Source organism: Garra rufa, chromosome 15 (assembly GCF_049309525.1).
Source record: "Garra rufa chromosome 15, GarRuf1.0, whole genome shotgun sequence".
NCBI classification, from domain to species: domain Eukaryota; kingdom Metazoa; phylum Chordata; class Actinopteri; order Cypriniformes; family Cyprinidae; genus Garra; species Garra rufa.
The window spans coordinates 20,167,783-20,190,278 of record NC_133375.1 but is presented as its reverse complement, the minus strand read 5'-3'; the positions used below and the strand labels follow the sequence as shown (position 1 = coordinate 20,190,278).

The 22,496-nt window shown below is 32.2% G+C and overlaps 1 protein-coding gene across 1 annotated transcript in view; it reads right to left on the bottom strand.

Moving 5' to 3' along the window:
• dock8 (dedicator of cytokinesis 8) overlaps positions 1-22,496 on the bottom strand; it is a 60,169-nt gene that overhangs the window by 6,718 nt on the left and 30,955 nt on the right. The window contains exons 6-29 of the mRNA XM_073819825.1: positions 20,964-21,204; positions 20,655-20,819; positions 20,332-20,504; positions 18,210-18,299; positions 18,017-18,112; positions 17,744-17,893; positions 17,473-17,586; positions 15,566-15,721; positions 15,311-15,447; positions 15,065-15,228; positions 14,748-14,899; positions 13,451-13,633; positions 13,124-13,250; positions 11,359-11,446; positions 11,107-11,203; positions 10,872-11,006; positions 7,472-7,624; positions 3,590-3,748; positions 3,402-3,502; positions 2,927-3,119; positions 2,621-2,764; positions 1,369-1,500; positions 770-904; positions 493-582 (exon numbers count right to left, since the gene is read on the bottom strand). Of these exons, the coding sequence (XP_073675926.1) occupies positions 493-582; positions 770-904; positions 1,369-1,500; positions 2,621-2,764; positions 2,927-3,119; positions 3,402-3,502; positions 3,590-3,748; positions 7,472-7,624; positions 10,872-11,006; positions 11,107-11,203; positions 11,359-11,446; positions 13,124-13,250; positions 13,451-13,633; positions 14,748-14,899; positions 15,065-15,228; positions 15,311-15,447; positions 15,566-15,721; positions 17,473-17,586; positions 17,744-17,893; positions 18,017-18,112; positions 18,210-18,299; positions 20,332-20,504; positions 20,655-20,819; positions 20,964-21,204 (3,375 nt within the window). The remainder of the gene's footprint in view (positions 1-492; positions 583-769; positions 905-1,368; positions 1,501-2,620; positions 2,765-2,926; positions 3,120-3,401; positions 3,503-3,589; positions 3,749-7,471; positions 7,625-10,871; positions 11,007-11,106; positions 11,204-11,358; positions 11,447-13,123; positions 13,251-13,450; positions 13,634-14,747; positions 14,900-15,064; positions 15,229-15,310; positions 15,448-15,565; positions 15,722-17,472; positions 17,587-17,743; positions 17,894-18,016; positions 18,113-18,209; positions 18,300-20,331; positions 20,505-20,654; positions 20,820-20,963; positions 21,205-22,496) is intronic.

Below are 22,496 nucleotides of genomic sequence, written 5' to 3'. Positions count from 1 at the left end.
ATGAAAGAGAACTTAGTGTCAGAAGTTTAAATGAATATGGTTTAAAACACATGATTTCTGCACGATAGACATGATAATCAAAACCAAACAGATGTTTTTATTAGAGTATCTGAGATACAAGCTGTAAAGGCACAGCTCTATTCTGGAAAAGGGGGCAGGGAGCAGCAGCTCATTTGCACTTAAAGACACTCAAAATAGGCATTTTCAAAATGATATAAATGATCTGTGGGGTATTTTCAGCTTAAACTTCACAGACACATTCTGGGGACACCTGAGACTTGTATTACATCTTGTAAAAATGGGGTATAATAGGTCTCCTTTAAAGGAAACATAAATCGCTGAGGGTAACATTAGTTGAATGAGGCATTTGAGATTTGACTGTAGAGGCAGTTGAAGGCCTTTCAAGCTAATGAGGGTGTCACACAAGTCATCCCGAAGAAAGCTTTTGATTGTAATTGTGTTTACATTGGCACGACAGTTGATGAGAAGTACCTTGTTGGGATTCAGCTTCTTTCTGTCTACCGGTGTGGAATCTTTAATCATTTCCAAAACTTCATCTCCAAAACACTGACTGTAAAAGTTCTGGAAAATTAGAAGACATAAAGACAAATAAGTCACATATAATATCAAAGCAAATTTCAGACCATTATAGCTCTGTCTAAAATTATCCAAACCTCTAAGTGAAACCTTAAGAAAAACCTTTAAACTTCAAATTCATCTTCATCACAAATGCAGTTCAAAAATTCATAGGGTTCCAGAAAAATTTCACCTCGAGCCGGTGGGATATCTCCGGTAAATGGGTAATTCCTGGCTCTTTGTAGATAAATTCTTGCTCATCCAGGTCTCCAAATTTAGAGCCATAAAATCCCACGCGGAAGTAGGTTCCAAACATCCTCTTGTGACCCTGAAAATGTAAAAATAAACATCTAGTTAAAAGACAGTAGTTACATGAAAGTTACTACTTTATGTATGTTTTTCCACTATTTTTAATGACAATTTTTAATGGTCTATTGACTAATTTTTTTTAAAAAATGTGAACTTTGTGAAATTTACTACCATTTTCCAACTCCAATTGCTTTTTTAGTACACTACCTCATTTGAAATGGTCTTGTGGTGTAGCAAATAAATTGTTGAAATTACAGTTATTCTATATAGCATCTCAATTACTATGTGCTCATAAAACAATGTGTAATAGCTATTTTTAAAAATGCTGTTTAAATGGTTTTATATGAAGTATAGCGTGTCACAGCACATTAACTTCCCTATTTCTGTCCAGCTGCCCACATACATATAGATCATGATCGCATTAGACAGCTTCTTCCTGCCTGCCAGAGTCATGTAGGAGGACATGTCATTTGTATGCTTTACCTTTTGAATGATGTTCTCAAAAGCCCTTTGGAGCTTGTCATGTGTGGAAGCGAGCTTCCGGAAATCTCTGTGGGCCTCCAGTATAGGCACGATTACCTTGTACACCTCATTAACTGCCTCGTACAACCCGCCCTGTAAGCGAACAATGGTAAGAAGCAATGAGCATTATTTTATATATACATTTGAAGTCAAAAGTTTACATACACCTTGCAGAATCTGCAAAATGCTAATTATTTAACCAAAATAAGAGAGATCATACAAAACGCATGTTGTTTTTTATTTAGTACTGACTTGAATAAGATATTTCACATAAAAGATGCTTACATATAGTCCACAAGAGAAAATAACAGATACATTTACAAAAATGACCTCGATCAAAGGTTTACATACTTATTAGGATTTTCCTAATACTGTGTTGTTACCTTAATGACGCACAATGGTTTAGTGATAGTTGTTCATGAGTCCCTTGTTTGTCCAGAACAGTTAAACTGCCCGCTGTTCTTCAGAAAAATCCTTCAGGTCCCACAAATTCTTTGTTTTTTCAGCATTTTTGTGTATTTGAACCTTTTCCAACAATGACTGTATGATTTTGAGATCCATCTTTTCAGACTGAGGACAACTGAGGGACTCGTATGCAACTATTTAGGTTCAAATGCTCACTGATGCTCCAGAAGAAAAAGCAATGCCTTAATAGCCAGGGGCGTAAACTTTTGAACAGATTGAAGATTAAATTTTTCTTATTTTGCCTAAATTTTGTCTATATTTTTTTCACTTAGTACTCTCCTTCAGAAGCTACAGAAGATATGTACATTATCCCTAGAAAACAAAAGAAGTTAAATTTACCCTGATCTTCAAATTCAAAAAGTTTTCACCCCCCAACTCTTAACGCGTCATGTTTTTTATCTCTGAAGCAACAGTAAGCGTTTGAACCTTCTGTAATGTTCAAAGGTTCATCTTGTGGACTATATGTAAACGTCTTTCATGTGAAATATCTTATTCAGGTCAGTAATAAATAAAAAATAACATGCATTTTGTATGATCCCTCTTATTTTGGAAAATAATGAACATTTTGCAGATTCTGCAAGGTGTATGTAAACTTTTGACTTCAACTGTATACAGCTACGCAGCATTCGTTTTAAATAGAATATAATGAAGAATTAGCAGTATCATACTGCAGAAAACTATGGAGTAGCATTAAAAAAGATAATGCTAATTAGGATGTCATTGGCGCATTGCTTCAGGGATAACTCACATTGCTAAATAGCTCAGCAGCCTGTTCCAGAAGCCCAACGAGGCCATTTTCCGTGAAGTAGCGTCCCGAGCAAACCCCATCCTCGTCTGGAGACAATATGTCGTCTGAGACTGCAGACTCCTCCAGCACGTTAGGAGAGATGTTCTGGTGGGGGGAGACAATTATTTACCACAGTCGGACAAGGATCTCATTTACACCGAACCGCGTGTGAGGGTTCGAAGAACAGCCGAGACATAATTCACGCCTACTGTTGTTTTTCGGAAAGGGAGACAAATCAAGCGTTTCCTACTCATGATAATAACTCACTTGAAAGGTGACGCTGCCCACAGGCAAGTATTTGTGATCCTCAAGCATGCTGAGGTATTCAGCCACCAGGGCAGCGGCGTGGACCAGACACATGGCTGATTCTGTAAAGCACTTCCTGCCGTTGTGCTTCTCTGCCATGTTTTGGAGCCAGGTTAGACGCAGGTCTGGAGATGTCTGGTAACCCTTTGCGATCCTGGAGCCAAAGCAAACCGTATGTTAATGCTCTGAGGAAATAAATAAAACTCTGTTTCTAATATCAAAGCACATGTGGACTGGCACATTTGCTCGAGTTATTACACATGTGAGGCACGCTGCAGGGCTCAAATGTGCCACTCGGTTACTATGGTAAGTCCAAAAACAGTAGACAAACAGTAGAAACCACAGCGAAAATGGGAAACAGAGAAGAAAACCACAGGCCTGGGATCCGAAATGCAGATGCAGACTTGGTTTTAGCTGCAGGGGAATATGTTTGTACCTATACATGAGGTCCATTAGCATCTCAGGATCTTTCTGGAACTCCTTCATCTTGACTGTATCGGAGAGGATACTGTTTAGATTCCTTAAGAGTTCATCCACCTGTGGTAATTCATTAAAACAGATGTTTATTATACTTTTTGATTGGGCTGGATGTCTAAAGGTCTAAACTTTAGGCTGAAGTGTTACCTGCGACGGCAGCTGTGTAGGCTGCATTTCCGTGTCTTCTTCCGCGTATGCTAGGATAGTTCTGAAAGAGCGGCGTAGGTACTCCTCATGGATGTCTGAAGACTTGCCGACCAGCGAGGCCAAAGACATTGTCACCTGCATCTTGACTCTAGAGAAATTCTGCAAGGACAAAAAACAAGACGTCAAGATTGGACTGGTTAGCTTCTCCTGGTAGATGCTGTAACTTTATCAAAAACTATTTTCTCCATTGGCGACTATTCAAAATGTAGTAAGACTCACTCTTGAGAATATAAAAAGCTATTCTGACTAATGTCAGGTCATGTACTTGGGTCCTGTGCTAGCAAAGTGCCAATTTTGATTTAGTCTTAGTCATAGTCTGTTGACTAAAATTTAGTTTTAGTCATCTGAATTGTTTTAGTTTTAGTTGTTATATTAAAATTAAATGAAACCACTTCTCAGAAAAAAAAAACAAGAACATGTTCTTCTTTTCAATGAAATAACAAGATCAGCTAATTATGCATTCTTTACAACAACTTGTTTACCACATTCTTCATTCTTTCAAGCAGACATATTTATTTATATAAATAAATTTAGATTAATCTTTTTTAGGGCTACTACAGTGATTCTGTCAAGAGTAACTTTAAAACCGAATGCACGGATTCAATGTACAGACCAAGGGGCAACCTTCCGGTCTCCCTCGTGAAACCAACACCAGTGTTGTTTTTGACAGCCATCTTAGATTTAGTCTTAGTCTTAGTCTTTTGGACTAAAATGGTTATTAGTTTTAGTCCAATTTTAGTCAACGAAAAGTCAAGAAAGTTTTAGTCTAGTTTTAGTCGACGAAAAGTCAAAAAGGTTTTAGTCTAGTTTTAGTCAAAAAAAGGGGAAAAAGTAGTCTTTTAAGAAATTAATGTAGGTCAGTAAGTATTTTGCTGTTGGGTGGTGTCACTTATAAGTTCTGAAAATAGCAGATCTATAGTTCAACACAATGTGAGCTTCCGGATCGACTATTTTTACCAATAATAACAATAATGAAGGAATGTTTTAAAACATAAAAGACAAACAAGGATGGAATGCTAAAACGACTTGCCATAGTAGTATGGCAAAGAGTATTTAATGCTAAAACGGCTTGCCATAGCGGCAGATATTTTCCGGTTTTAATTGGCATGCACAATAAGCAGAAATGTCATGCATTTTAAACGCCTGACGGACCACCCACTAACATTTTCGTCTATTCTCGTCTCGTCAACGAAAACTCACAAACGTCTCGTCATGTTTTAGTCTTCAACGAGCCAATTTTATCTCGTCAACGTCTCGTTATCGTCATGGAAAAAAGTGGCGTCAACGAAATGATTTTGTCATCGTCATCGTTGACGAAAACAACACTGACCAACACGGAAGTGACTGAAACTGCAATTCATCGACTGGCCGCTTGAGGCTGGCTGCAAAAGGGAGTCAATCCCATTGACACTCCATGTTAAAATGCCCAACTTTACAGCAGAAAAAAGTATGTTTACAGCCTGGTTCAAAAAATGGTTTTGGTCTATAAAGCTAGTTTTGCCCTTCATGTCAACTGTGAGGGGGGTGATTTTTTTTATAACTCATCGGTTTAAGTTATATTGAGCCTTAAAGTTCAGCATAATTAAGGGTGTGCCCAATTGAGTGACAGGGGGATTGCCGCTGCTGTCACCACTGTCGCTCTAGGCGGGCGTGGTTTCAGCAACCAGCTCCACCCACATCCCGCCTTTTTGCCCATTTTTGATTATCCGGGAGTGACGCGCGATGACGCGATTCCAAGATGGCGACGGCCGAATCCCGCCCACTATGAGCTTCAAATTAGCGCTTCAGAATCCTACGGGTGACGTCACGGATACTACGTCCATATTTTTTACAGTCTATGGTACAGACACACATCCAATATTCTCCAAACTGTTTATGTTCACCTGAGTGTATTTACATGAATACTAGTCAAAATGGACAATTCAACATAATTTTATGTACATTTCTCCGTTCATTTCTCCGTCTGAGAGGCGCTGGGTTGGTGTCTGTGCTCAGATAACCAGACTGAATTGAGTTCTTTTTTGCATCAACAAATTTATCCATATGTCTGCTCTTCTCTACCTCCCAGATATTAACATTTTTGAACATTTTAATAAAATGTGCAGCAAGTTTATGCTTGTTTATGACCCGCCGAATAGATTGATAGGCTATGATTCGGTTCAAATGTACGCATCTAACCCCCTAACCACGCAGCAGATTCGTTCAGAATGAATCTCTTCCCAAATCGTCCCTCCCTAACATTTTCGTCTCATTTTTATTAATTGAAGAAAATGTCAACAGATTTTCGCGATAGCTTTTGTCATTCAAAACGCGTTTTATTTCGTCATCGTATTTTATTTCGTTATTGAATAAAATGCTGTTGACAAAAATTATGCCTCAAATTATTGGTCAACGAAATTAACACTCATTCTTTCCCATTTATCTGCCCCATGAAAACCAAGACAAAGGTACAAGACTGTGTACTTAAAGGAATAGTTCACTCAAAAATGAAAATTCTGTCATTTATTTCTCACCCTCATGTTGTTCCAAACCCGTAAGACCTTTGTTAATCTTCGAATCACAAATTAAGATATTTTTGATGAAATCTAAGAGCTTTCTGACCCTGCATTAGACAGCAAAGTGACTACCACATTCAAGGCCCAGAAACAAAAAGTATTCTCGTTGTTTCTTAAAGTGACGGTTGAACCACTGGTAGTTGTGTAGCTGTCTATGCAAGGTCAGAAAGCTTTCGGATTTCATGTGCTCCTCTGAAGAAAGTAAGTCACACGAAGGTACCATTTTTGGGTGAACTGTCCCTTTAATTTCAAGTTTTGTTCCAAATGTAAGACTGTTCAAAGCATCATGACAACAGAGGTCTGATTACTGCCTGAGGTTTCCCATTTAGAAAACAGCCCTTCCCCCAGCAGTTCCTCTCAACCAGAGCCATGTCATTTATCTGGGTTGGCCCTGCTGAGGTTATTGAAGGTTACATTGTCAGATACAGGTGTTAGGCCGTGAAAAGAAACGTCACGCTGCCAGGCGCGGTCGGCCATTGCTGTCATAGTCTCAGATCATTGATTCCACGGGAGGCTTGAGCCAGAGGCTGAAAATGCTCCATCCATCTTGCTTAGCATCAGGAAACTGCAAAATGATCCCCCATTAACCCCTGTATAATTGCCAATGGATCATTTCAATGGCACCATTATGTTAAATTGAGCGTATGCGCGAAGCATCTCTGGACGTCGCCAATCTCGCATCTAGGTCAGTTTTGCCATGAAGAACGGCTCGACATCGACACCTCTGAGAAGATTAATTCTGAATTTGTGCCGAACCCTGACTTCACTGTTTTCACAGTTTAATCTAATGTGAGAAACAGCCTCAGGAAGCATAAAAACATGGTAAAAGATGGCCTGTCGCTAAAAGAAATCAACATGACTTATTCAAGGTTACACTAACAACAGGACCGACTGCTGGAGCCTTTTACAAACCAAACAAGCAAACAAACAGACAGACAGGGAGAGAAATCCATCCTTTGCCCATTAAAGATGAATGAGATGGCAAACAACATGGCCATCTGGTAGGGGGAGGGCTGAGGGGGGTGAGAAATTGAGTAAACAGAGGAAATACTCCAGCCATCAGGCTGGTGCACACAGAGGGACGGACGGCGAACGGCAACAAGCTCATGTTATCAGGCGACAAACAGACAAAGAGAAGAATGACATTATAGAGGGCATTGTCAATGTTACGTCTGCATCATGTTATCGCAGAAAAGACATTCAAGCGGAAGTGTTTTCATTCGTTTCACAATAGAGGTGTTGATTGATCAGTTATTTGGTGTCTTACGCTAGCAGAGCTGTAGCTGTATCTCATGATCAGGTACAGTGTAGCACAAGCCTGACTCCTGTTGCCGTCCACACAGCTGCTGCAGTAATGAAGAACCTTCTGACACAGGTCTGCACATTGCTCGGCCTCCTCCTCAAACAGCAGTTCTCCAAACTGAAAAATATCACAAATATCACATCAATTTCTCGAAACTGTATAATAATCTGAAAGCCGAAAATCTGAAATCTGAGGGTGCAAAAAAATCGAAATATTGAGAAAATCGCCTTCAGAGTTGTCTAAATAAAGTTCTTAGCAATGCACACTACTAATCAAAAATTAAGTGGTAACACTTTACAATAAGGTTCATTAGTTAACATTAGTTAACCACATTAGTTAACATGAACTAATAATGAACTGCACTTATACAGCATTTATTAATCTTTGTTAATGTTAATTTCAACATTTACTAATACATTATTAAAGTTTTGTTAACATTAGTTAATGCAGTGTGAACTAACATGAACAAACAATGAACAACTGTATTTCCGTTAACTAATGTTAATAAAGATTAGTAAATACAGTAACACATGTATTGCTCATGGTTAGTTCATACATTAACTAATGTTTAACTAATGAACCTTATTGTAAAGTGTTACCAATTAAGTTTTGATAAATTTACAGTAGGGCATTTACAAAATATCTTCATGGGTTTACTTAGTATCCTAATGATTTTTGGCATAAAAGAAAAATCGACAATTTTGACCCAAATAATGTATTTTTGGCTATTGCTACAAATATGCTTGTGCTACTTAATAAGGTTTTGTGGTCCAGGGTCACATATTACATGAACTCCAATATATAAGGGAATTAACAAATAGCAAAGGAGAAATTCATCTGCAATAATAATTTTATTACATTTTTTATAAGAAGTTACTGACTTATGCTCACCAAGGCTGCATTGATTTAATCATAAATACAGTAAAACAGTAATATTGTAAATGAGTAAAATTGTCAATATTCTGTGCTGAATTTTTAGCATCACTACTCAAGTTTTCGGAGTCACATGCTCCTTCAGAAATCATTCTAATATGAATGATTTGCTGCTTAAGAAAAAATCTTATTATTAACAAAGTTTAAAAAAAGTTTCTATAAAGTTTAATATAATTGATTTTTTTCAGGATTCTATGATGAATAGAAAGTTCAAAAGAACAGCATTTATTTTTAAATATAAATATTTTGCAACATTGTCAACACCTTTACTGTCACTTATAATTAGTATAACATGCCCTTGCTGAATAAAAGTATTAATTTTTTATAAAAGAAATAAAAAAAATATACAATGACAATAAATATACAATGTCTTGTAAATATACAAGACATTAAGAAATTACAAAAGTGATTTTTTTATGTCCAGAGAAAGTGTCTACTTTTAAGGTTTCAAATACGTTTTTGGAGAATAAAACGTCAAAATTTAGGTTGAAATATTGTTACATTTTCATTCAGCGTAACATAATATTTCTGTAAAACGTCAAACATGTTTAATGGGCAAAACCTAGGATAGTGGAAAATTTAAAAAAATGTAGAATTACTAGTATATTAGTATTTGGGGTGAAAGTAATGTTTTTTTTAATATGTCATAAATTGATTTTTGTTGTAAAAATGCCTGACAAGATTGTTACACTGAATGACATTTTTGTGCGATATTTATTTTTTGCTCAGAAAAACAAAAACAAAAATGCAATTAAATTAAAAAGACAACTTTTTAATATTTTGTTGGAAAAAACAACAACAATTTAAAGCAATATTACACTTACTGTTTTTATGCTTAAACCCTTTTTCATCTTTGACCCATATATATAGGGTGGGTGAAAAGAGAGTAGGCATTAAAAATTGCTAATAATGTCTATATTTCTAATACAAATTTATTAAAACAATAATTATTAAATGATTATTATTTAATAGTATATAGTTATATACATTATTATTAAATGATCAATTATTATAATTATTGATACTACAAGTTCTATAGCCATTAAATATTGCCTAGTTACTTTTCACCCACCCTGTATAATATAATATAATCCTCTCAACATCTATAGTGGTTACTGCCTTTTAATATACTTGTTGAATGCGTGCCATATTTAGAAATATATGTATATATAATTCATCGCAAAACAAATTGACTGTGAAAATACCCACAAAAGATTATTTAAAGCTATTTTTGTCTTAAATGAGAAAGTATCAAGCAGACATTACAAATTTCAGCTTTAAAAAGGAAGATTACTCGTGTAATACTGCTCTCCATACTTGTGTGATATTGCTTATCATATGATATAAATATGAGACAATTTAATTTTAGGGCATAACTGCTTTTATCGAGTTGCGTTGCCCAGCGTCATATATTAGCCAACAGTCAACTATATGAAATATAAGATGATGTACAGGTCTGGGGGCGGGGCCAGTGCATTAACTGTGTTAAAATATTTTAATCGCATTATTTTTCATAACTAACTATTTAAGTTAACGCATTAAACTGACAACCCCAATATATATATACTGTATATGTGACCCTGGACCACAAAACCAGTCTTAAGTCGCTGGGGTATGTTTGTAGCAATAGCCAAAAATACATTGTATGGGTCAAAATTATTGATTTTTCTTTTATGCCAAAAATCATTAGGAAATTAAGTAAAGATCATGTTCCATGAAGATTTTTTGTAAAATTCCTACTATAAATATATCAAAATGTAATTTTTGATTAGTAATATGCATTGTTAAGAACAATGATTTTCTCAGTATTTTGATTTTTTTGCACCCTCAGATTCCAGATTTTCAAATAGTTGTATCTCGGCCAAATATTGTCCTATCCTAACAAACCATACATCAATAGAAAGCTTATTTAGTGAACTTTCATATGATGTATACATGTCAGTTTTGTAAAATTTAACCTTATGACTGGTTTTGTGGTCCAGGGTCACATATATATATATTACAGTCCATATGTCAATCCTTCACACTCACACTATTTTCATAAATAATGTTAGCCAGGTGGCATAATTTATCAGTCTTTTGAAACTATTTAAATAAATAAACAAATAAATACCTGGTTTCTCGGTTTGACCTCATATTTAAATCTCTCTCTATAATATATTTTAGCATATGTGCTGTGGGGTTAATTAAAGTTTTCTTCACCTCGACAGATGCTTTTTTCTGACAGAATCCAATTATGAGCCAGAAATTGGCCATGCAGACAACCAAACCCTCATATAGCTGATCCTAGCCTACAGCTATATGATTAAGAATGAGTTACAATAAAATAAAACCACAAGAAACAGCTCTTACATGGTTATAAATAAAAACAAATTCAATTTCAGTACATTTTAGAACATTTTAGTGCACTGTTTGCCAAAACGGTCAGTACCTTAACTATGAGAGCCCGTAGGGTGCTGAAACAGTGAGACAGGAAGGTGGTGCTCTGATTACAGGTGAGAGAGTGCAGCAGAACTTTCAGTACTCCACCAACCACATTATCCTTGCAGTCTGCCAGGGGAACCGCCTGGAAGTAGAACACAAAGCAAAAACATGATTTCATATTTCATATGCTAAAATGTCTACCGTATATATTTATTAAGCGCACTGTGCGAGCTCTCAGTTACCTGTACGATCATCTCCAGCAGGTCAAGGACTATGAGGTTGGTCTCAGTTGCCAGGTTACCACTGATTATGGCCTCTTGATCCAGCTCTGCTTTGGATCTGAGAAAACAACAATAACAAGACATTGAGCAACAAAGAAAGCCCAGTTTTAGCTGTAGATTAGGGCCGTGGAGAACTAGGACCAACTATAAATGAGAAGTGCCACAGGTTAAACGGATGTGAACCGTGAAATGATGGTACTATTTTACGCTCACTTGTCCTGCCTGTCGTTTGTCTGGCGCCACTGTGTAAGGTCTTTCCTCCAGCGTAGGTTCTCTCTCTGACCCAGCGTCCGGTCGTTACCTTGCACAACACACAGCCAACACACCAAGACGGGACATATTTAGAAAATATCTAAACAAAGGAAGTCTGTGGACCGTAAACATGTAAAATTAGACAGCATTTTACGAGAAATTAAAAACAATTTTAGCGCATTGTGGAAAACAAATAATATATTATTCATTGCGCCAACAGTAACTGTCCCCTCTGCAGTTAAAGGAATAGTTATGTCATGTCATTATTTATTCATCTGCATGTGGTTTGAAAACCTAACTAGTAACTTGTTTTAAATATCCTGTAACATATAATGAAAGTGCCAAAACGACACCATAACAGTATCGTGGCTTCCTTGTCCAGATTTGCATTAAAAAACAACTAAATAATGCATGTACAGTCATATGAAGTACCATATTTGTATTTATAAATAAATAAAGAAAGCAAGCCAAATGCTTGTTTTCATCGACAGTTCTTTGGAAGGTCACTCTTTTCAAAAAACCTTTAAGTAGTAAAATAACACAGAACAAAGTCGACTATACACATACATATCTTGTCACAGTTAAAAAGAAATAAAAATGTTAAAAAAAAAAGTATTAGTGTGTATAAAAATATTATATGAAAAAAAAAAAGTATACATATTGATATTTTATATTAATATATTTTCTGTCTAGTTGTATTGTTTTACTTTTAATAAAAGTGTGGTTATTTTTTGGCTTACAAACTTTTTTTTTTAAATTCAGTATCATTAAAATGATTGAGTTAAATTAAAAAGTCGTACAAAATTATTTAATATTATTTAATAAAATAAGAAATAATTATTAAAAAGCAGTTTCGGTCACGGTTTTCAGACAGATGTGTGTGTGTGTATATATGAATTTAATTTAATTAATTAATTAATTAATTAATCATGTATTTATTTATTTAAAGCGTGGTTATTTTATTGGCTTATAAGTAGTTTTTATTGAAATTATTGAGTTAAATTAAAAAGTACAACTTACTGATTATATAAAAAATAAAAGCTATTTTGAAATATTAATAATAATATAATATAATATAATATTGAAATATTAGATATTAATAGATATTAAAATAGTATATAAATAATACTAAAATAACACTGATCACTCCACAGACTTTCTTTTTATATAGTAAATACTAAAATATTGTAAAAAAAAATTTGCACTTCCATTATGTTATTAATTATAATATAATATAATATGCAAACTAATTCATGTTATTTAAAAACTTTAAATCATGTTATTTAAAAAGATATAATATACTATAAAATAAATCACGTTATTTCAAAAACTTTTAATCAAATTCATGTTTTTTCAATATAATATCATATAAAAAGTCGTACAAAATTTTGGTTATGGTTTTCAGCCAAGTTTCATCGGATATATATATATAAATATATATATATATATATATTAATGTATATACACACACACAAATTGTTATATATATATATATATATATATATATATATATACATAAAACAAAAAATTAACTTTTTAATGTAATTTTTTTAGCATGATTTCTTTTAATGTCATGAAAAAAATAGTATACTTTACACATTGTATCCCATTGAAGAAAGAAAGTCAGTTTGGGGCAACATGAAAGTGAGTAAATGATAACAGAATTTCCATATTGTGTGAGCTATTCCTTTAAAGGCTAAGATAGGAAGTAAAACATGCAGCTCACCTCCCACCCTTTTCATCATTTGTCCTCTGGCTCCGATTCCTCCCAGCAGTGCCTCCTCCAGACGCGCCTTGGCCTGCTGAGACTTCTGCAGGGCCTGTGTGCTCACCTTATCAGAACTCTGCTTCCCCTACACACACACACACACACACACACACACACACACACACAAACAAACACACACAATACACCACATGAAAATGTTCTAATGACATCAGAAAGGCCATCAAGGAGACGTCTTCCTGTCCAAATCAAAGTACATCCTATCAATGTGAGTAAGCAGTTCTTGAAGGTCAGTGAATGATGCTGCAGTGACTGATGAGTTTTTACCCTGTACTCAAAGCAGGAGATGCAGATGGTGAGGAGTTCCAGCAGACGGCTGAGCTGAGATAAAGGCATGTCCACAGTCCAGCGCTGGATCAGATTCTGGTCCGCGTTCTTGATAATCCACAGGAAACACATGAGCAGATTGCGACTGGTCTCTGCTGTCAACATGTTGCTAGTTTTCCCCGTCTGGGCAAAGAGAGATTGTCAAAGAATATTCAAATGAGAATTACTGTTTCTTTGGAATATGACAGATAAATAAGACCAATATCATAGTAACACATATTACAAGGCAATTAAAATATAATAAAATATAAAAACTAATTGACAGTATTTAAAATCAATATAATATAATATTTAAAAAAGAATTCACATTATTTAAAATCTTTAAATCATGTTATATAAAAACTTTTTTCAATATAACATAATATAATAAAAATATCACAAATTATTCATATTACTTAAAAACTTTAAATCATGTTACAAAAACTTTTCATTAAACTAAAATCTAATCTAATCTAATCTAATGTAATATAATATAATATAGTATAATATAAAAAAGTCACATGCTTTAAAATCTTTAAATCATGCCAGCAGTATTCATCTTATTTACATTTTTGTTTTCAATAAAATTTTTCAATATAATACAATAAGAAGTCATGTTATTAAAAAAAATCTCAATATAATATCATAATACAATATAATAATAACAATAAAAATATAATAATAATAATATAATATAAAAAAATAATTCACATTATTTAAAATCTTTAAATCATGTCATTTAAAATTATTATTTAACAACTTTTTTCAATATAATATAATAATATAATATAATTCACATTGTTTAAAATCTTTAATTCATGTTTTTCAATATAATATAATAACATAGTATAAAAATTCAGGTTGTTTAAAAAAATCTCAATATAATCTATGTAATAAAAAAATATATTGTTATTTTTTAAAAATATAATTTAAAATACTTTCACATTATTTAAAATCTTTAAATCATGTCATTTAAAAACCTTTTCAATATAATATAATATAATATAATATTAAAATAATTATTTAAACATTTTATCACATTATTTCAAATCTTTAAATCACGTCATTTAAAAACTTTTTCCAATATAATAATCATATAATAGAATAGAATCTCAAAAATAATTCATGTTATTTAAAAACTTTGAATCCTATTATTTACATTTTCTCAGTATAATATAATATAATATAATATAATATAATAACACTATAATATAGCAATATTATATAAAATAATTAATGTTATTTTTTTTAATCATACCACTGAGGCCATAGAGACCAGTGCATTTCTTGCTAAAGTGTTGAAAGGATTTCCTGCAATTGCCATGGCAACAGATTGATTGATGGGTGTGATGTTGTCAGGATCTTCCTCAGGTCCACCGGACTTGCCTTTACCCCCACGTGAATCAGATACTGCGAAAAAAAAAACATATACTCACTTACACATATAAACCACAGATCTGAAAAGCATGATTCACTTCAAACTACATCACGCACCAACAGAGATCCATAATCCATCACTCTCGCCCTCTGACTAAAAGCAACTACCAACAATGTGATTGTGTATGGCAGTAGTACCTGTAAAGTCAAGGTAATTGATGGAGTCAATGATGATGCCCACTAGAGGGAGGTAGAGAGCAGCAATCTTAGCCTTGACCTCTGGCCTTGAGCAGCGCTGGTCCAGATCGTGAGCGCACAGTAAGCTGTACGTGGCATTGATGGCCTTTTGTTGCACTCTCCCCCTGCGTATACACACATAGATTAATAACGTTTGCTAAACGCACTCTTAAAAAATGCATTGGCACATATTAAATAGCAGCTGACCCCTCTGACTCCATGTCCAGTGCAGTGTTGAGTTCAGTCAGCAGCAGTCCGGTCAAGTAATGCCGCTGCTTAAAGTCATGTGACAGATCAAACATGGCTGCAATCTTGTGGTCTTGAAAACTGCACGAGCTGGAGGTCTGGTGACAGAGACAAAGGTTTTATCTGGATGCCCATTGTTTCCAAATGCTGTGAGTATTGGATGAGGCGTAACAGGCACATCACAGCAGAATGATGTTGTTTCTTTGTTTCACTGACCTGTGAGGAGGTGGAGGGTGACGGAGAGGCGGGGGCAGAAGCAGGGCTGCTGAAGAACAGGCTGAGGTTGAGGTAGTGCTCATGACTACACAGGACCCTCAAAAACTCCAGCCTCATACTGATCAAAGTCGCCATGTTCACACTCTTTGCTGCCATCTGAGAGAAAGAGAGAGAGAGAGAGAGAGAGAGAGAGAGAGAGAGAGAGAGAGAGAGAGAGAGAGAGAGAAAGGCCTTAATAATATTTAAAATGTTTTGCTCCTGTCTGAGTGAAGGTGCAATAGTTTAAGCACAATGTGGTGCTCATGCAGGTGGTGCAAATTTCTTATCCTATTTACTATATATATCTGTTTAAAATAAAGAAATATACAGAATATATAGCTAGTTAATTAGCTAAATATTAATAGTAAAAATTTAAATTAGTGGTGCTGATCACTATATATCTGTCAAATTAAAATTTATGTAAAATTAAATTATTAAATTAAATTAAATTCAAAAATGAATAAATTAAATTAAATTAAAAAAGAAAATGGAATAAAATGAAATAAAATTAAATAAAAAATGATAACATAAAATAATGAAATGAAATAAAATAAAAGAAAATGGAATAAATTAAATTAAATAAATTAAATATAAAATAATAAAATAAATAAAATTACATAGAAAAGTGAAATGAAATAAAATAAAATGAAATGAAACAAAATTAAATACAAAAAGAAAAAGAAATAAAATAAATAAAATAAAATGTAATAAAATAAAATTTAAAGAAAGAAAATGAAATGAAATGAAATAAAATATAAAAGAAAAGAAAAAACGAAAATAATGAAATGAAATATTAAATGAAATGTAATTAAATTAAATTAAAAAATGAAACAATATGATGAAATAAAATAAAATGAAAAATTAAGCAAAATAAAAAATAATAATAAAATAAAATGAAATAAAATAAAATAATAAAATAAAACAGAAAAAGAAAACTAAATGAATTGAAATAAAAAATTAAATGAAATAAAATAATTAAATGAAATAAAGCGTAATAAAATTAATTAAAAAATAAATAAATAAATAAATAAAATATAAAATGAAATAATATTAATAATAATAATCTGAAATAAAATTAAACTAAAAATAAAATAACACAATGAACTAAAATAAAAAACAAAATAAAAAATTAGATTAAATAAAAGTTTTTCAAATTGAATACACCAGTCAATTAGTTAAATAATAATTTTATTAATATTACAAATATTAATTAGTGTTGCAGGATCGCGTCCAGCAACGTGATCACCTTTCTCCTAATATTTGTCTAGCAGAACAACAAAATATCTTTACATTTATATGTACATTTAAAAATATATATATAAATATATAATAAGTTACTTGAAGCAGCAGTCCATAACTTTTGGCACTCCAGCAGTTAATAAACAAAACTGCGTGTGTCTTGCGGAAGAACATTGTAGCCGGAGCTACTTCTTTCTGTTTATGTTTATGACGAGTCACGCAGGTACTAGGCTACTCCGCAGGATTCAGGATAAGACAAAAACATGGTTTTAAAAATGGATTTATGATGTACTCACTTATATACATTTTGTAAATTTTGAACACAAAAATAGTTACAGACTGCCGCTTTAATAATAATATCTTAATTAATGGTGACATTATTGTTTTATTTTTGGACCCAGTGTGCAGCTCTGGAGGCCCCTGGGAACCCCAGTCATATCTCAGCACCAGAATATTAGATTTTTTTCCATGATCTAAAATATTTTCTGTATTCACACTGAGGTATTATTTCCGAAGTCATGTCTAAAAGGTTCATCCTGGACAAGTTTGTGACGTTCACTAAACCAATTACTTGTGAACGATTTCTTTCTATTAAGATAATGATTAGCACATAAGACGAGCTACAGTACCTGGTTGCAGTAATTCTTCACCAGCTGAAACACAAAGCCTCGGTCCATTAGAGACATCAGGTCATACAGGAAGAACGCCAAGCTGATGTTAACCTTCTCTGCCTGCTCCAGCTCCTGAAGACAAATAAACACACATCTCTCCTCATTAGCACTGACAAATAACATTCCTCCAGAAGATCTAACCGCTTGTTTGTCTCATGTTCTCCATGTTTACAGAGTTACTAAACAGTTCTTGGATCGGATTGCGATCTGTTCAGATGGACTCAATCACCTTTTGTTGTTTTACTAAAATGTTTCCAATCTCAGCTGTCACCACGTTGACAATGGTGGTGATGTCATCTTTGAAACGATCCGAAAATCGATTCCTACGCTGGACTGCCTTCTTATCAAGCTGAGACACATGCTGGCTCATGCTCTTCACCTGGAGTGTGGACATATGGACAATGAGAATTAGAATAAAAAATACATCTACAGAACATCTTGTGTGACATTTCACGTTGGTTTGCTCAGCAACACGTACACATTCATATCACAACTAACTTACAAGAAGTTCAAAGAAGAACCAGGCGTATTTGTAGACGTTCTCTCTGCAGACTCCAGTGCTGACCACCATCTGAAGAGCCAGCTCCTCATGAAACAACTACAAAGATAGATGGATTTGCTTATTAAAAAAAACACCACAAACACAACTTTTGGTGAAATGACAGACATCTGAGGTAATGAAGAGGCACGTCAACCTTTCTGTTCGTGGGCCGTGTGGTTGAGCTTTGTGAAGTACCGGAGACATTTCCAGCTGTTGAAACGCGACTGCCTGGAAGATTCAAACCCTGGTGGAAACAAAATGTGGGAACAATAAGAAAAATGCCAAGTGTGTACATATGTGTATGTAAAAAAGACTGTGCACCATTCTGAATAGAACTAAGAATACTTTTAAAATTTTACATTTTAATTGAAGGAATTGTGTTGTTGATCATTAAATCATTTCATTATTTAAAAAGCTGTAATAAAATATAAATACTACATGAAATTTTAAACAAAAATAGTATAAAAATAGTATATGAATAATAATACTTAATCATAATTTTATATAACACTTAACATTAAAACACCTAGAGAAACCAAGTATGATGTTGCTTTGTGAATTTATTAATTCCAGAAATTAGCTGTTATAAAATAAATATTAAACAGAAATGCTGACTTGGCAGCATACTGAAATACCGAAATAAAATTTGAAGCGGTTGAAAAAAAAGTTGAAGTACAAAAATGACTGTAAATAAATAAAAATATAGACATTTAGAAAAAAAACTACTAAAATGAGAAAATTGTTAATAAATACTATGAAAGTATATAAACAATAATAGAATAATACTTTATATTACTATAATATAATACAATATAATATAATATAATATATAATTATTTAATGTTTAATAAATTAATTTAAATTCCACTGAACTGTAATTCAAGGTTTAACATTCTGTGGCCAAAATTTTAATTTATTATTTATTTTTTTCATTTAAATTTTAATTTTAATTTAAGGAATTGTGTTGTGGAATTGTTAGTAGTGGAATCTATTAGTAGTATATTTTTATTATTATTAACTAAAACTGTTAAAAACAATTTTCATTAATTGAAAAAAGCTGTGATATAATATAAATATTACACTACATTTTAAACAAAACTTGTAACTCTGCATATTCCTCTTCCTATCATTGTTTCAACATTCTGTGGCCAAAAAATTATTTTAAAAAAATTAATTAAAATTTTTATTTATGGAATTGTGTTTATAATTATTATTCACTATTATTATTATTATTATTATTATTATTATTAACTAAAACTATTAAAAACATTGAAAAAATTGAAAAAAAGCTGTAATAAAATATAAATATTATATTAAATTTTAAACAAAACTTGTAATTCTGCATATTCCTCTTCCTATTATTCTGTTTCAACATTCTGATAATTTAGTTACAATTTTTAGTTTATTTAGTTTAAATGTTTTACATTTTCATTTAAGGAATTGTGTTGTTATTCTTATTAACTACAAATATTATTATTATTATTATTATTATTATTATTTTATTAACTAAAACTATTACAAATAATTTTTAATTAAAAATCATTAATTTAAAAAAGCTGTAATAAAATGTAAATATAACGTTAAATTTTTAACAAAACTTGTAATTCTGCATATTCCTCATCCTATAATTCTGTTGCCAAAAATGTTATATTTTATTTTAATTATTAACTAAAACTATTCAAAATCCTTTTCATTAAATGAAAAAGCTGCAATAAAATATCAATATTACATTAAAACATTATAAATCTATATATTCTTTTTCCTATCATTGTTTCAACATTCTGTGAGCAAATTTTTTAATTTTAATTTAAGCAATTGTGGTGTTGTTATTATTAGTAACTACTACTAATAATATTATCATTATTAATATTATTATTATTAACTAAAACTATTAAAAATCATTTTCATTCAATGAAAAAAGCTGTAATAAAATATAAATATTACATTAAATTTTAAACACAAAATATAAATCTGTATATTCCTCTTCCTATCATTCTGTTTCAACATTTTGTGGCCAAAAAAAAAAAAAATTTAATTTAAGGAATTGTGTTGTTATTGCTACTAACTACTATTATTAACTAAAACAATTTCAGAACATTTTGATGAATTGAAAAAAGCTGTAATAAAATATAAATATTACACCAAATTGAAAAAAAGGATATTCTAATCTTGTTATTATTACTATTATTAACTAAAACTCTAAAAATCATTTCAATTTCCTATTAAAATTCCATTGTCCAGCCCAAGTATGATGTTGCATTTGCGTATATATGTACCTTTCCTAGAATGTTATTGACCTCTGAGTCCTCTGGGCTCAGCGGAGCTGGTATATCAGGGTTGCTGCTAGAACGAATCCGTGACTGAAGCAGCATGAAGCCGACCGTGTTGGCCGTGGTGCGAGTCAGAGTGCTGTATCGGCTCTCTGGATGAGCCATCAGACCTCCTGTGCCTGGTAAACATAAGCCTCGGCTCAGTGACAGACAACAACAGAGTAAGTCCCAAAGCCACTCAAAACTGTTCCGCACAAAAAAAGGATTGTTTTGAATTGGCGAAGAATTACATCACCGGTGGTCTAGATGATGTCACAGCCCTACCGTACCTGTGGTGTGGATTTCATGTTGCGTGTCTGGCAAGCGGAAAACAAAGTACAGGTATGTTGCTAGGAGACAGTTCCTGCCCTGATGGTCCTTCGCCAGCTCCTGACTGTTGTGAAGACTGTTGACAACTGACACCACTGACTCAAATGCAATCTGGGCCAGATTTGCTGCACAAAACAAGATCAAAACTCACAAAACATACACAGTATGATAACAAAAATCATAACATCAAATGTACTTGATTTTTATGACTTTTTGTCGTTCCAGTGAGTGTAATACAACAGCTAAAGCTCAGCCTGTCTAAAACGTACCAGTCTGTCCAGCGATGACCATGGGCTGCATGATGAGACGGAAGAGCTTGTCGAGGACCTGATGGAGAAAAAGCACCAGCGGCTCCAGGCCAGAGGACGACAGCGAGATGATGCTGAGCTTCAGCTCGTGCTCGAACATGTTTTCAGAAATCTTCTCATCTCCCACTCGGATAGGGAACGTGGTCTTGCCCTCCAGGGCGTGGCACAGAGTGAAGAAACGCTCCAGGTGACTGTCCTGTGATTGGATAAAAAGATTTGGCCATTTAATTTAATGAATGCTTCTAAAATATATGTTTCATTACATACCATTGCAAAAAATATTTACAAATTTGTCATTTTTAATTTTAATTTAAGAAATTTTGTTATTATTGTTACCAACTATTATTATTATTATTAAATTAAAATATTAATGTTTTAGTTTTTTATATATATATTTATTTTTATGTTTTTTATATAGAATAACACATTTATTTTTCTACTTTAGTTTTTATTTTAATAGCTACAGAAAGTGGTATTTAATTTAATTTATAATATGTTTCATAATGTAATATAATAAATACTTAATTTAAAAAATAAAATAAAATACTATATATATATATAAACTTAATAAATATTTAAATATATAACAAATTAAACTATTTATTTTGTATATTTTATTAATACTTTTAATACTTTATATCTAAAAATGCATTTATTTTTCTACTTTCGTTTTCTTTTAAATAGCATATAAAGCATATATGTGACCCTGGACCACAAAACCAGTCTTAAGTCGCTGGGGTATGTTTGTAGCAATAGCCAAAAATACATTGCATGGGTCAAAATTTTTGATTTTTCTTTTATGCCAAAAATCATTAGGAAATTAAGTAAAGATCATGTTCCATGAAGATTTTTTTGTAAAATTCCTACTGTAAATATATCAAAATGTAATTTTTGATTAGTAATATGCATTGTTAAGAACCTAATTTGGACAACTTTAAAGGTGATTTTCTCAGTATTTTGATTTTTTTCCACCCTCAGATTCCTGATTTTCAAATAGATGTATCCCAAATATTGTCCTATCCTAACAAACCATATACCAATAGAAAGCTTATTTATTAAGCTTTCATGTGATGTATAAATCTCAGTTTTGTAAAATTTAACCTTATGACTGGTTTTGTGGTCCAGGGTCACATATATATATATATATATATATATATATATATATATATATATATATATATATATATATATATATACACACAAAATAAATATTTAATTTATGTGTTATATTTTATTAAATATTATATTTAATACTTTATATCTAATAATGCATTTATTTTTCTACTTTCAGTTTCCTTTTAATAGCTATAGAATCTGGTATTTTATTTTATTTATAATAGGTTTCATAAATAAAATAAAAATTAAAATAATATATAATAATATAATATATATATATATATATATATATATATATATATATATATATATATATATATATATATATATATACATACATAAAATATTAAAAGCTTAATATTTTTATTTATGTGTTTT